The sequence below is a fragment of the Lissotriton vulgaris genome, chromosome 8, assembly GCF_964263255.1.
Source record: "Lissotriton vulgaris chromosome 8, aLisVul1.2, whole genome shotgun sequence".
Taxonomy (NCBI): Eukaryota; Metazoa; Chordata; class Amphibia; order Caudata; family Salamandridae; genus Lissotriton; species Lissotriton vulgaris.
The window spans coordinates 1,183,729,189-1,183,741,411 of record NC_141696.1 but is presented as its reverse complement, the minus strand read 5'-3'; the positions used below and the strand labels follow the sequence as shown (position 1 = coordinate 1,183,741,411).

The following is a 12,223-nucleotide window of genomic DNA, read 5'->3' as shown; positions in this document are numbered from 1 at the left end:
ACTTGTTTTATCGGTTGAAGTCTTCCTTGACCTGGAAGCCCATGATGACATAGTGGTGAGCGTGGGGGTTGCATTTCTAGGTACAGGCTCTCATTTTGGGTGTTATTTGCATGGGCCAGGGCGGGATTAGAACAGGGCTGTTAGAGTGGATGGCTGAGGGGGGGCAGGCACATGGGAACAGGGATGGAGTGAGTGTATCACCAACACCTGGCTCCTTCGTTCCTTGCTGGGCATGAACCATAATTGTTATAGGTAGGCTGTGGCAGGGCGGGGGAGGAGTGAAGTCCTATATGAGACTCTGATCGGAGTCTGCTATGCTCTTTTTTGTTCAACTTTTCTACGCTGTGCAGGTGGCAAGGCACAGAGGAAGCAAATCAGATGGGTACACATTTTCAACGCTCGGCTTGAGGAGTAAGCAAGTCTACTCTACTGCCTTCGATATTTTTAGGTCTCGCCTAGCGCTGGAGCACGCATGCGCTTCTCGCTCTGCAAGGCTTATTGTGATCGAGAAAATTTCAGTAAGGTACTTGCAGCCACGCCCATCATTTTGTTTGGCTGGGCTCATCATTTATGTTAAATGCTCGCCTCCGATTGAAAGTGAGGCTTTTTTGTTACCACTCTGTCTCCTTCTGCGAAGGCCCATCCGGACTGGATCGTTAGTTTGTGGCGTTAACCCCCACGGTCCCCATAAGTCTGTAAGCACTCTTTTGTTTTTATTTACAGCGCAGTACGCTTTGGCCGCGCTTCTTTAGCCGGTCCACTTCGGCCGCGATTGTTTATTGATTTAATTATTGTGCCACGCGGGCCATAATGAGAGCTTCGTTAGTGATAATACGAGCCGAGGCTCCGTTAACCCGAGGTGCGCAGCCAAATATTTTAAAGAAAGTTGTTGCCTCGACGCACTGCGCATTCGCTTTAATTCACGATTATACGGGAACATTATTTCATCGTTCCCTTTCAGACTATTGGTCATATGGGATCTAGCACTCTATATGAGTGCATCTGCAGGCTATCTCTTCTCCCCAGCACTCTTCCCACTTTGTTATTTGCACCCTCCCTCACCCTGTCTTCATTGTTGCTGCCTCCCTCCCTCGGCATTGGTTGTGTTTTTTTTAATAGGATGCGTGACGCAGAGCCGAGAGCATCTGTGTTGATGAGATGCTGCCAACGAGTTTTCTCTGCAGGAGGGACAGGGCGAGGCAGGCTGTTTGCCCACGAACTCAGAGGCCCACGGTGTATAACGCTGTACTGATTTGTAACGCGCGATGGACTGAGCAGATCTGCGGCATTGTTGCTACCGTCCTCCAGTCCGCTGCTTGTCTCTGATCTCATGAAGAGATTATTCTGATCCATACTTGCTGCCTTAAGTGAGATCGTCGCTGAAAAGAGCTAATTTACATCCGAATTACTGCAAACAGATCTCTTTAAACAGATTTTTTTTAACCCTTATGTGGGCGCTGTGTGTTTAAAAAACTCTATCCCACTACTGTAAACTAAGTGAGAGAACGAGAAACAGCTACCCTCGCCTTCTTTGTCAAACAAAGAGCCCATCTCCCATGTCTACCGAGAAGGATACCTCTTTCCACAACACATTTTGTATCCAGTTTTTTCTCATACACATGTAGTATTTTCTTCTTTACCTTGCTCTGTCATTCTGTTGTGTATGGGGTAAAAACTTCTTCGAAGTATGTGTGCTTCTTAAGCACTGTATATTCTTGGGACTGATGAGAAGATGGTGTCTCTGCTTTAATAAACAGGGAGGTGTGCACAGGCACTGAGGACGAGGGCCCGGTCTAGGCGGTCCCAACTTTGACTTAACTGCTCCCGGTGCAGTATGATCAACTGGTCTGTTCCCATTTTTCTGTCACTTTTAGTCTGCGATTTCCACAGCCTTTTGGGGTTAACATCTCTTTTCAGCCTACAGACTGAGGAGTAACTATTCCAGTGAGTGTTGTTCTAATGTTATTTTCTTTGGAATCTGACTGTGATTCAATCCTCCACATGTCTGCACCAACAAGGGAAAAAAACGAAAGACTGCATACACCTCTTGGGCCCTCACCTGCTGGCGGCAATCCAAGAGGCCACGGACTCTTCTATATTGCCGACATGCAGAAATAGTTGTCTTCATCAAGTCCGGTCGCCCTCCAGAAGACCCCTCCTCCTACTGCACCATTTCCCTCATTAATTTTTAGCCTAAGCTGTTGGGGAAGGTCCTTGCAGATCGCCTCCGTAAGCGTGTCTTGGATCTGATTCCTCTTGACCAATCCGGATTTATGCCCCAGAGAGCAACCCGTCATAATATCCGTAGAGTACACAACGCTTTAGCAGCTGCCCCAGTGCTAGGCCGACCAGCAGCAATGCTCTTGGCTGATATAGACAAAGCTTTCGAATCCCTTAGTTGGGTGTACCTTTTTCAATTGCTCGAGGCCTTCAATTTTGGACCCCGAATCATTGGTTATATACTTTTACTATATACCAACTTAATAACAGAGTCGGTGCGAATAGCTGGGCATCGCTCACTCCCCAATCCTATACAAAAGGGCACTAGGCAGGGCTGCCCCCTTTCACCATTATTGTTTGCCCTCGCGGTTGAACCCTTGGCAGCGTGGGTTAGAAATGACAAGGTCCTCCGAGGCTTTGAATGGCCACAGTCGCGCTCAGACCGAATTGCGTTATTTCGCGGATGATGTTCTATTTTTCATCACGGACCCATGGTTCTCCGGGCCACACATCTTGGAGATCCTGGGGTATTTTGGGGGAACTACGGGCTTACACACAAACCCCGCCAAATCCATAATGTTTCCGGTGTGTGGTCATCAAGGCTGAGATACTTGGGTATCGCAGCTATCCCACGCTACGGATGGTTTTAAATACCTCGGCATCTTCGTGTCACCATGCCCCAAAATTTCCTGGGCACACAATATCACTTCACTGCTAGCGAGCCTCAATAGTGAAACTGAGATATGGCTTTCCTTCCCTTGTCCCTGTATGGGCGCTCAGCCATCTTCAAGATGGTATTGTTACCCCGAATCTTATATCGTCTCCAAAACTTCCCTTATCATATCCCGCGCTCCTGATTTGCACAGGTCAATGCCATACAAAACAAAATTCTCTGGAACGGTGGAGTGGTCAGGGTCGCTCTTCGCACGTGTGTGCAATCTACGTATTGCGGAGGAATTGCAGCGACGGGCATCTACTCTTATTACGCAGCGTCACAGCTACTCATGGTAAACAAATGGTGATATAACTCCCCTACTGACCCGGCATATGCAATTGAGCATGCGGCAATGGAGCAGACCTCTCTCCTCCACCTCTTATATAGAGCTTCACACCTGGATTTTATGACTCCAGCAGGTAAAGTAGTAATACTGCTCTGGCGGGCTACAGTCCGACAGATGGGGTGGCACGGTAAACTTACCCGGGCAACCCCACTCTTCGTATATGTACCCGCCTTTCTTCAGTGAGCTGTACCTGTTGCTGCACCCTGCTTATGTGACCAATAGTCATCATAAAATAGTAAACAATTAACATTTCAAACTCTTCAATTCATAATGATTTAAAAATTACTTCATGAGCAAATACTGGACTATCATTTCTTTACACATGTCAAATGTGTTTTGCAGAAATTGTGTATGGGTAGCTACCAATAAAGGCGATGAGCTTCAGCTACAATTGTGCGAGTGACAATTTGTTTGGAGCAAATTCTTCAAAATATTGAGATTTATGTTTGAAAGAACTTAATTATGTTATTGTATTATTATTAATAAAGACTTGTTTGGATACTATAAGTAAAATATGAATTAACACATGGATGCATCATATAAACAAAGATTTATATATCTATCATATTATCATTTCAATTTCTTAATAAAATCCAAAAAGCTTTGCGAGCGACAAGATAGAGAACTCAAGCTTTGCTCTTTTCTTTGAGGTCACTTTGAAACGCTTAGTGAAAAACATGCCCTCCTATTGCTGATACTTGCCTTCCTATAATTTAATATAATGTACGTTTCAGTCAATTGTGCAGAAACAGAGTCCATTCAACCACTTTCAAAATCAACAAGTGGAGTTGGGGTCCATAAGAAGACGTACGCAGAACGATACTGCTTGTCAGCTGTATCAATGTTTTGCCTTGCATTCCGCAATAGCAAAAACAGCCCTGAAATAACACCAACTCAAGCATCTATTGATTTTAGCAACATCCCTAAATAAGTTCAACTTACACATCATGTCTATTGTTTTATTTAAAAGTGCAACTTCACTTGTCCAACTCACAAAAAAGCGATTTTGCACTCGTAAATCATTTTACATATATATAACGCAGTGTGGTGTAATATTACATGGACAGTTAACATGCTGTACAGGATGCTGTTCAAAGTTGGTGCACCCCCACAACGTTATTCAGGAACCTTATTTCTGGCAAAAGTACTACCTTATTAACAGTGAGAGTTTTACTGTTGGCAAGAGCAAGGGTTAATCCCTTTATTTCAACTTCCCAGGCAATGCAAGCTCAAAAAACCACCCTTCTTCAACCTCATCAATACATTCAGTTTGGTGCAACATGACACTGAACCAACACACTCGAATGGCCACATCCTCTGCCTTGTCTTCTCAACCCTATCAACAATACAATACAAGCCACCTACACCCCTAGGCTGCACTAACAACTTTGCTATCCCTAGCTCTCTGTTCAGCATCCTACAATCAAATCAAGGTCAACACAAAAGAGAAGTCCAAACCTTCAGATCCTTCAAAGACTTTTCCACAGGCAACCAAATGCTTGAACTAATCTCTCGCCATATCAATTCCACATCCAATGCCAATACCCTTCTTAACAATGTCAACAATTGTTTGGAAGGCTATGTGAACATACATACTCAAGGGGCAACATGCAAGTGCAAGTCAAAGCCCTCAGCACCCTGGTATTCTAAAGACCTTGCTGACTGTAAACAATCTATCCACAGACAAGAAAGAAAATGGTAGAAAAACTGAACTCCTGAGGACCTTTTGATACTGACGTCCCTCTGCATTACACCTAGACAGCTTATCACATCAGCCAAAGCAAATTACTAAACCAACACAATCAACGAAGCTACTAATAGAAACTGAACACCCTTGAAGACTATCAAGCACTGCATTAAGCTCCACCAGACCCATCTGTTCCTCACTCTACAATGAAGTGCAGTGCCATCAACCTTTTCTTCAGTGATAAAATACAGAAGATTCAACAGCTGTTTCATCTCTTACACCCATCCCATTCCGTAGAATTTGTCAGTAGTCCGTCAGCCTTCAAAATCCGATCTCCCAAGATCTCGTTGACATAATCAGCTCCCTCAAAACCACTTCTTATGAAGTATCATCATCGCCTTTCATCAAAGCTCTCTCTGGGGAAACTCTCTTACACCTGTCAATGCCTGCCCCACCCAAAGACCCATCTCAGCTCTCAAGACAGGCCATACCCTGTCACTCCTAAAGAAACCTGCAATAGACCCTGATGACCTTTGCAACTTCTGGCCCATCATTCACCTACCATTCATCAGCAAGATCAACTCCAATATCACAAGAATACAAACTATCTCCTGCACAACCCATCTGTCTTCAGATCATACATCAGTATGGAGACCTCTAGCGTACACATTTTAGACAATGCCCTCCTGACCACAGATGAAGATGAACCCGGTCTCTTAATATTGGTGGACATCTCAGCTGCCTTCTACACAGTTGACCATCCTACACTCATACACACCCTGGGGCTTCAAATGTGAATTCACCAGCTATGGTTGTTACTGGTTATCTTACTAACTTTCCAACCAACACCAGACTGTTCCCATGGGCACCTGCAGGGCACAAAAGAACCTATCACTTGTGGAGTACACCAGGGTTCCATACTGCCTCCTTTCATCTTCATCCTTTACTTGGAGCAGCTTGGTGCTCTACTCACAGATAACAGTATGAAGATTCACCAACATTCTTAAGATACACAGGGCTACTTGTAAGCATCCACTGCTACAGAAATCCATTCCTCAAACTATGCTTTCACATCATCCGGCCCTGGATGTCCAGAGTTAAACTGAAGCGCATCCCAGCCAACAGACAATTCCTGCTATTTGCCAAGAACAGCAAACAAAATACAGTATAAACCTGGCTCAATGACAGTAACCCTCACAGCATCAAACACCGAAGCACCCCTATCGAACCCCTGAGAGTAGACCTGAATCTAAAACCAAATTAGAGATCTGATCATAATAAAACTATTACTGTTTTGGATCCGATCTGGGCTGTACCTGACCTTAAACCATATAGGGATTGTCTGACAGATATCTTAAACTCTTCAGGAGCATTGAAACAACCCTGATTCCGGTTTGTCAAGTTATCCCTTGAAGATCTCTGGTTAAGTGAACTGTGGGCGGACAGGGCGTGTATCAATCTAGCTTCTAGAAAACTTGTGAAGTTGCATCACTGGGATTGTGAATGGGGAATACTGTATTGTTGTCACAACTTAGGGTGATTAACCCTGCAGTTCTTGGAATTCAACCTCGCTCCCTGTTTTGAAGTTTTCTTCAATTACATGAATCCCCTTTTTGTTTTGTTCAGTTTAAATTGGGTACATTGCCACTCATCCACTTCACAGACAAATGGAAGCCCCACCTTTCTGAGCAAGCCAATTCTTGTGCATGTGGTGTCGGTCCGGAAACAGAGGCTTATTTTCTATTCTTCTACATAAAGTTAGAAAGACAAAGGAAGCGCTGGATCCTACCTCTCTGTGGCTACTGGGCGTCAAACAACACAGAATGGCCCTGAGGGTTTTAAGGTGGATACCTGCCCCTGCGTCGTATTTTCGGTTGCAAAACATTTGGAAGCAGCTTGGCCTATATGAAGGTGGAAATTGAAATATGCAATTCAAGTGTAGACCCAGACATCCTGGGGCAGTGTATTAGAGTATTTGTGTTATATTATTTTTAGTCCACTGTGTATGACCTAATACCGTATCAGGAATTTGGCTTGTTTTTATGAAGAATTTGCACCTTATAGCTGCTTGTGGACATTTTAACATTCTACTAGGATCCTTGCCCTGAATTGGATTTTGCATGGCAGGGGCCACTAGGGTTCAAATGACTGTGGTGCCAAATCGATACCTAGCATTCCCCTCCCCCTTCCAGGCCAAACAAATATCTAAAGACTCCAAGTTCCATGAGCGAAATAGGCTTCGCAATTACTTTGTGGTACAATGTTTTTCAGATTTTTTTTTGCACAATGGCTAAACATTTCTTAATTGTTCTTTTGAACATGTTTAATTATACTGTCCCATGAAACATTAGCAGGATTAATATAATCGGTCTCCCAAAAGCATCTTAGACAAAGTCTGGAACTCCCCCTCTGGGGTTTCTGGAATTATAATGTTGGAGGCCACTGTAGAAACGGTCGGATCAACGCCCAGTATTAGGCTCGTACATATCTGACTGACATGGCGGACCAAGATAGGTTTTGTCTGGGGTCTGTACAGTTGGTTTGTTTCTTTCAAATGATGATGCTTTTATGTATAGACATTTTTACTGGAGCAAATTGCACTTTTTATAGATGTTGTATCTGTACACAATATTTATGGCCTTTGGCCGAAATATAGTACTTTTTGACTTTTGACTTATGCATCAAAAGGCAGAATACAAAGGAGCAAATGGGAAAGACCACTCTGACCCCAATGCAGAGTCATGGAAGCACAGGAAGATGTTGCTATGGTAGAGTGATGCAAGAAGTAGAAAATGTTCCCATATCCACCGATTCCGGCTCACAATCTGATGTTTATGGAAGCTGATGATTCAATAGATGTGGAAGTGGTATCCAAAACCCTACAACTGAATACACAACACTGTCATATAAAGACCGGACATGAATGAAGTTATACAGTTATCCACCTTGAACAGAACGATCCCCCAGTGTATTCTGTATGTTGTGATGGAAGGATAACTAGATACTGTTGCCTAGAATGCAAGGCAATGGATTAAGAACATGCTCAACCTTAGCACTTATGGCTGTGCCTTCTATACCAGAGGGCTCCTAGGCTGATATGGGCAGTTAGTGATCTAAGTGGTTAATACAATTGAGACCACAAGCAGAAGATAAGTGATAGTCGCTGGGAGTCTATATTGAGACCCTGTTTGCCTGATGAATTTGTAAACTCCCAACATGGACACTACTACGTTTTTCTATAGGGGTGCGCCTCTGGACTGCTAACACCGTTGCCACTTCCCTTCACCTGTGAGGCTGCAACTTGAACTACAGAGCTGACCAGGTTAGACTCTTGTTTTCAAAACTTAATTTTAAAACTTGTTTCTGAGGCAATATGTATTCTATGATGTATGGCTATCTTCTCATGATACAAAGCATACTTATTATTTACCAATATTCTATTTTAGAATATATCACTATTTTAGAAAATATCCTCTTAGGGCAGGAATGGTACCTGGAATAAGATAACCGGTCAAGACTCTATTGGACTGCAATCCATTCTTACAGATGGCAAACTGGGGCAAACCACTTTAAATACCGACATGGCACCTATTGCTGCTAAAATCCAAAGTAAATTGGTAAGGTTCAATTTAAAACCAACAAAGGTTCAGTGAGTTACGTGGGCATGGAATGCACCACTGAAAAGGAATCCTTGCACACACCATACTGAGAAATAAGAACATTTGCTCAGTTTTCTACTAAGAGAGGCGGTGATAAACATGGTGATGAATGCCTACTAGATTTACAGAAAAGAGTGAAACTGCAAACCTTTCAGGAATAATGCTAGAACCATTATAAGGGAGTGTGCTTAAGATGTAGTATTGAGGATCAGATGTGCATATCACCTCACTTGGATCTTGTTCAGATTGGGCTGAGACTCACAAACATAAAAAAAAGACAAACTAAACTGTGCCAAGAGAAGTTGGTTATTATGGGCATGGTGGAGGAAGTTCTGATGAAAGCAGTGATGGAGGTTGTCAATTCTAAGGAAAATTATGGCAAAGTTGGGTGATTAAGCCAATGAGGAGTCCAATTTACAAACAAAGGGATTACTATTTAGTGAAGGGCTTGTTAAAGTGTGGCAAATGTGCATATTTTTGACAGCTTTGAATAAAGCTCAACATTCATTGAGGATACAGTTTTTTGTATTGATCTATAGATGGGGATGCTAAGCACACCAGAGTTATGAAAGGTCCTAATTCCAGTGTCAAGCTAGATGATCCTTCCACAGATTTCAGGTGGTATTCTTACCCCTAGTAACTTTTGCTCAAGAGGGCAAGATCAAATGCTATACATAATCCAAGGTGAGCACAGGGATACATTTTGATTCTTTCCTCTTAAAGGTGGGAGGCAGATTAAATGAGTTTCTTGAGAATTGGAGGGCAATTACAACAGATACGCTGGCGTTGAAAACAGTGCTAGGTTACAAGGTAGATTACAAAAAAAAATAAGATTCTGATGAGGAAACAATAGTGTTGTGTTTTTAGAAAGATCAACAGGAGTTAGTGGATTTATAAGTGTTGCAGTTGTTGGAAAAGGATGCCATTGGGAACTTGGAAGAGAAAGGCGTGGTTTAAATAGGTACAGTATTTGTGATAAAATGAAAGACAAATGTCAGAGCCTTGTTTACACATTTGAGAAGTCAGAACAGATTTTTAGTCTACAGACATTTCAAAATTGAGAAGTTCATCCCTTAAGAGATATTTTACTAGTGAGAGACTGGTTAGTAAAGTTGCGTTTAAAAGAGGCTTATTTCACTCTCCTGATACCTCATGGCAGCAAGATATTTCCTCAGTTCAAATGTAAGAGACAGCTGTCATATTTTTTAAATTCGCCTGTTAGTCTGTCTTCAGCACTGTGGTGTTTTAAGAAGATCCATCACCATTCGTGGCGTATCCGAGGGAGAGAGGAATCAGGAGAATAGTTTACTTAAGTGACATTTTATTAATGTCACAGGACATTACTAGAGGAAAACTTACAGTTTAAAATAGGTTGTTGACAACAAACACAACACAGATTCTTGGCTGTTATGCCACTGTTGACAAAACACAAAGTGTGATTAAAAAAATCCAGCTGTCTGCCAACATGGTGAGAAAGATCACTGTTGTCCCAAATATGCCACTGCAGTGTGTGCTGCTCTGAATGAAGTCATGGATGACCGAATCAACCAATGGTAGATGAATGTGAGGAATGACTCTTATCATCAACCAATGGCTTAATTCAAACTTTTACCATATGTATATTGCCTTATACATATAGATTACATGAGTCTTGCGGAACAGCTAAAGTCATCTATGACACACCTAAAAATAATGACCATGTCCTAAGATTTGACAATCTACAACTCCTCACCTAACTAAAGAAACTGAAGGCACACTCCACAAAAAATGGCTCTAATCGCCAATTCCTAATGCCAGACGCAATTACAAACATATAGACGTTTATTCAAACATTGAAATCAAATGTGCAAAGGCAGCAGGCCTCCTCTATTAAACAAAGAAAGTTGTGTTGAAACTTTCCAAAAACATTTTCCAATCCAACTTGCCACCCTCATCATTTGTTGGTGGCATTCAACACATTTGACCATACAATTGTTTTTGCGCAGTTGGCACACCAGATGGGGCTCAGCAGCCTCATCTTCTGAATGAACATGATAGAATAAAAGCAGCCAAGTATTCACTGAACTGTCAAAATAGATGCACTCCTGGTTGCAGGATTATAGTCTCACCCTCAATGGCAGTAAGACAGATCGAGCTACCTTTTACTGAACTATCTCTTTAGTCTACTCCCAACGCCTGTTAATATTATTTACTAGGTGGATGTAATATCCACCAGCAAGCAATCATTTATGCAATCAGGAAACTCAGTAAAAAGAGGTACATGGCCACTGTTCCAGGTTTAAACAGATCCGATCTATTAATTAGTCACAGCAGAACATTACCTTACTCTGAGTAACTGTAATTGTTTGCCCTTCTGAAGGCTACTGGTTTTTACAAAATAAGGCCCTGAAACATATCTGCAGCCCCAATGGGCATAAATGACTCCAGAAAGGCCTGTAAACATTTAACCGGCTCTACTAACTACATTATGATAATTTTGATGGTTCTTGTAATACTGTTCATTGTATTTTATAGACTAGCAAGCTGTGTCATATTTTCCTGTGTGTAGGTATGACTTATTCTCAACTCACACGTACTCAAGGAAAAAATCTTTTAAGACTCCTACCCATTATATATGCAAGGAGATTGTTCGGATTACACCTTGAGAGACGTGAACCGATTAAACGTACTGTTCATTGAAATGATGAATAGCAACACTATATTTGTAATTATTCCCTCCTGGCAAGCTGCAGCTTCTCCCACTTCAATCCACCAAACCCAAGTGACGTGCCAAGCACTGTGACTAATACGGTCAGTCAATATTACATTCTCTATTCTAATGATGCAGCATAAGCACCACATGACATTGGTACAGTCACCATCTAGACACAAGATGCGTTAAGATTTTTTCTTCTTTCCAGAGCCAGCTGAATAACTCTGGTTCCTCATTTATATATCTCAGTATATAGGAGTTTAGCTTTATCCGTCCACCTCCTGTTAATGATATTTGATTTCTTTGATATTAGAGGAGATGCAGTATTTTGATGCTGCTTTTGTCTTTTCTAAGTTCAAGCAACAAACGAAAAACCCTCTACCGCTGCCATCACTCAAGGAAAGAGAATACGTCTTGTCTGACGGATAACATCTTTGGCAAAAACAAAAAGTCAGATAAGGGTGTGTAGGACCTATACAGCATGAAAATATGAAAAGAAATTGACCATGTGCTTACCTTTTTCCAATTCCAGCTGCTTGCTCTTCAATGAAAACAATATGGGACAGGGGGATGGCGATGCAGCATTCCTAGATAAACAGGAGGATTTAAATAAAACTGAATACGATTCTTGCACAAGATTTGAAAGATCAGTTTTTCAAAAACGATTTTTGGTGCAACCAAAGACAAATGATTAAAAAGCAAAACATGTTAATTTGAAAGAGAATAAAAAATGATAGCAGGCAGGCTCTTGGGAACACAAACAATCTAACAAAGAGCTGGATATCAGGTCTAAGACGATACAGCTGGGGCACATTTAGAGCCTTGGTCAAAGTTGGGCATGACACTCCAGGCAATTCATGCAGAAAACTGGGAAGTCACAATGAAAAGGTCACTCAACTGCACA

General features: G+C 42.1%; 1 protein-coding gene across 1 annotated transcript in view; it reads right to left on the bottom strand.

Moving 5' to 3' along the window:
- VPS36 (vacuolar protein sorting 36 homolog) overlaps positions 1-12,223 on the bottom strand; it is a 262,064-nt gene that overhangs the window by 190,382 nt on the left and 59,459 nt on the right. Inside the window, exon 3 of the mRNA XM_086935046.1 lies at positions 11,836-11,906. Coding sequence (XP_086791172.1) covers positions 11,836-11,906 — 71 coding nt within the window. The remainder of the gene's footprint in view (positions 1-11,835; positions 11,907-12,223) is intronic.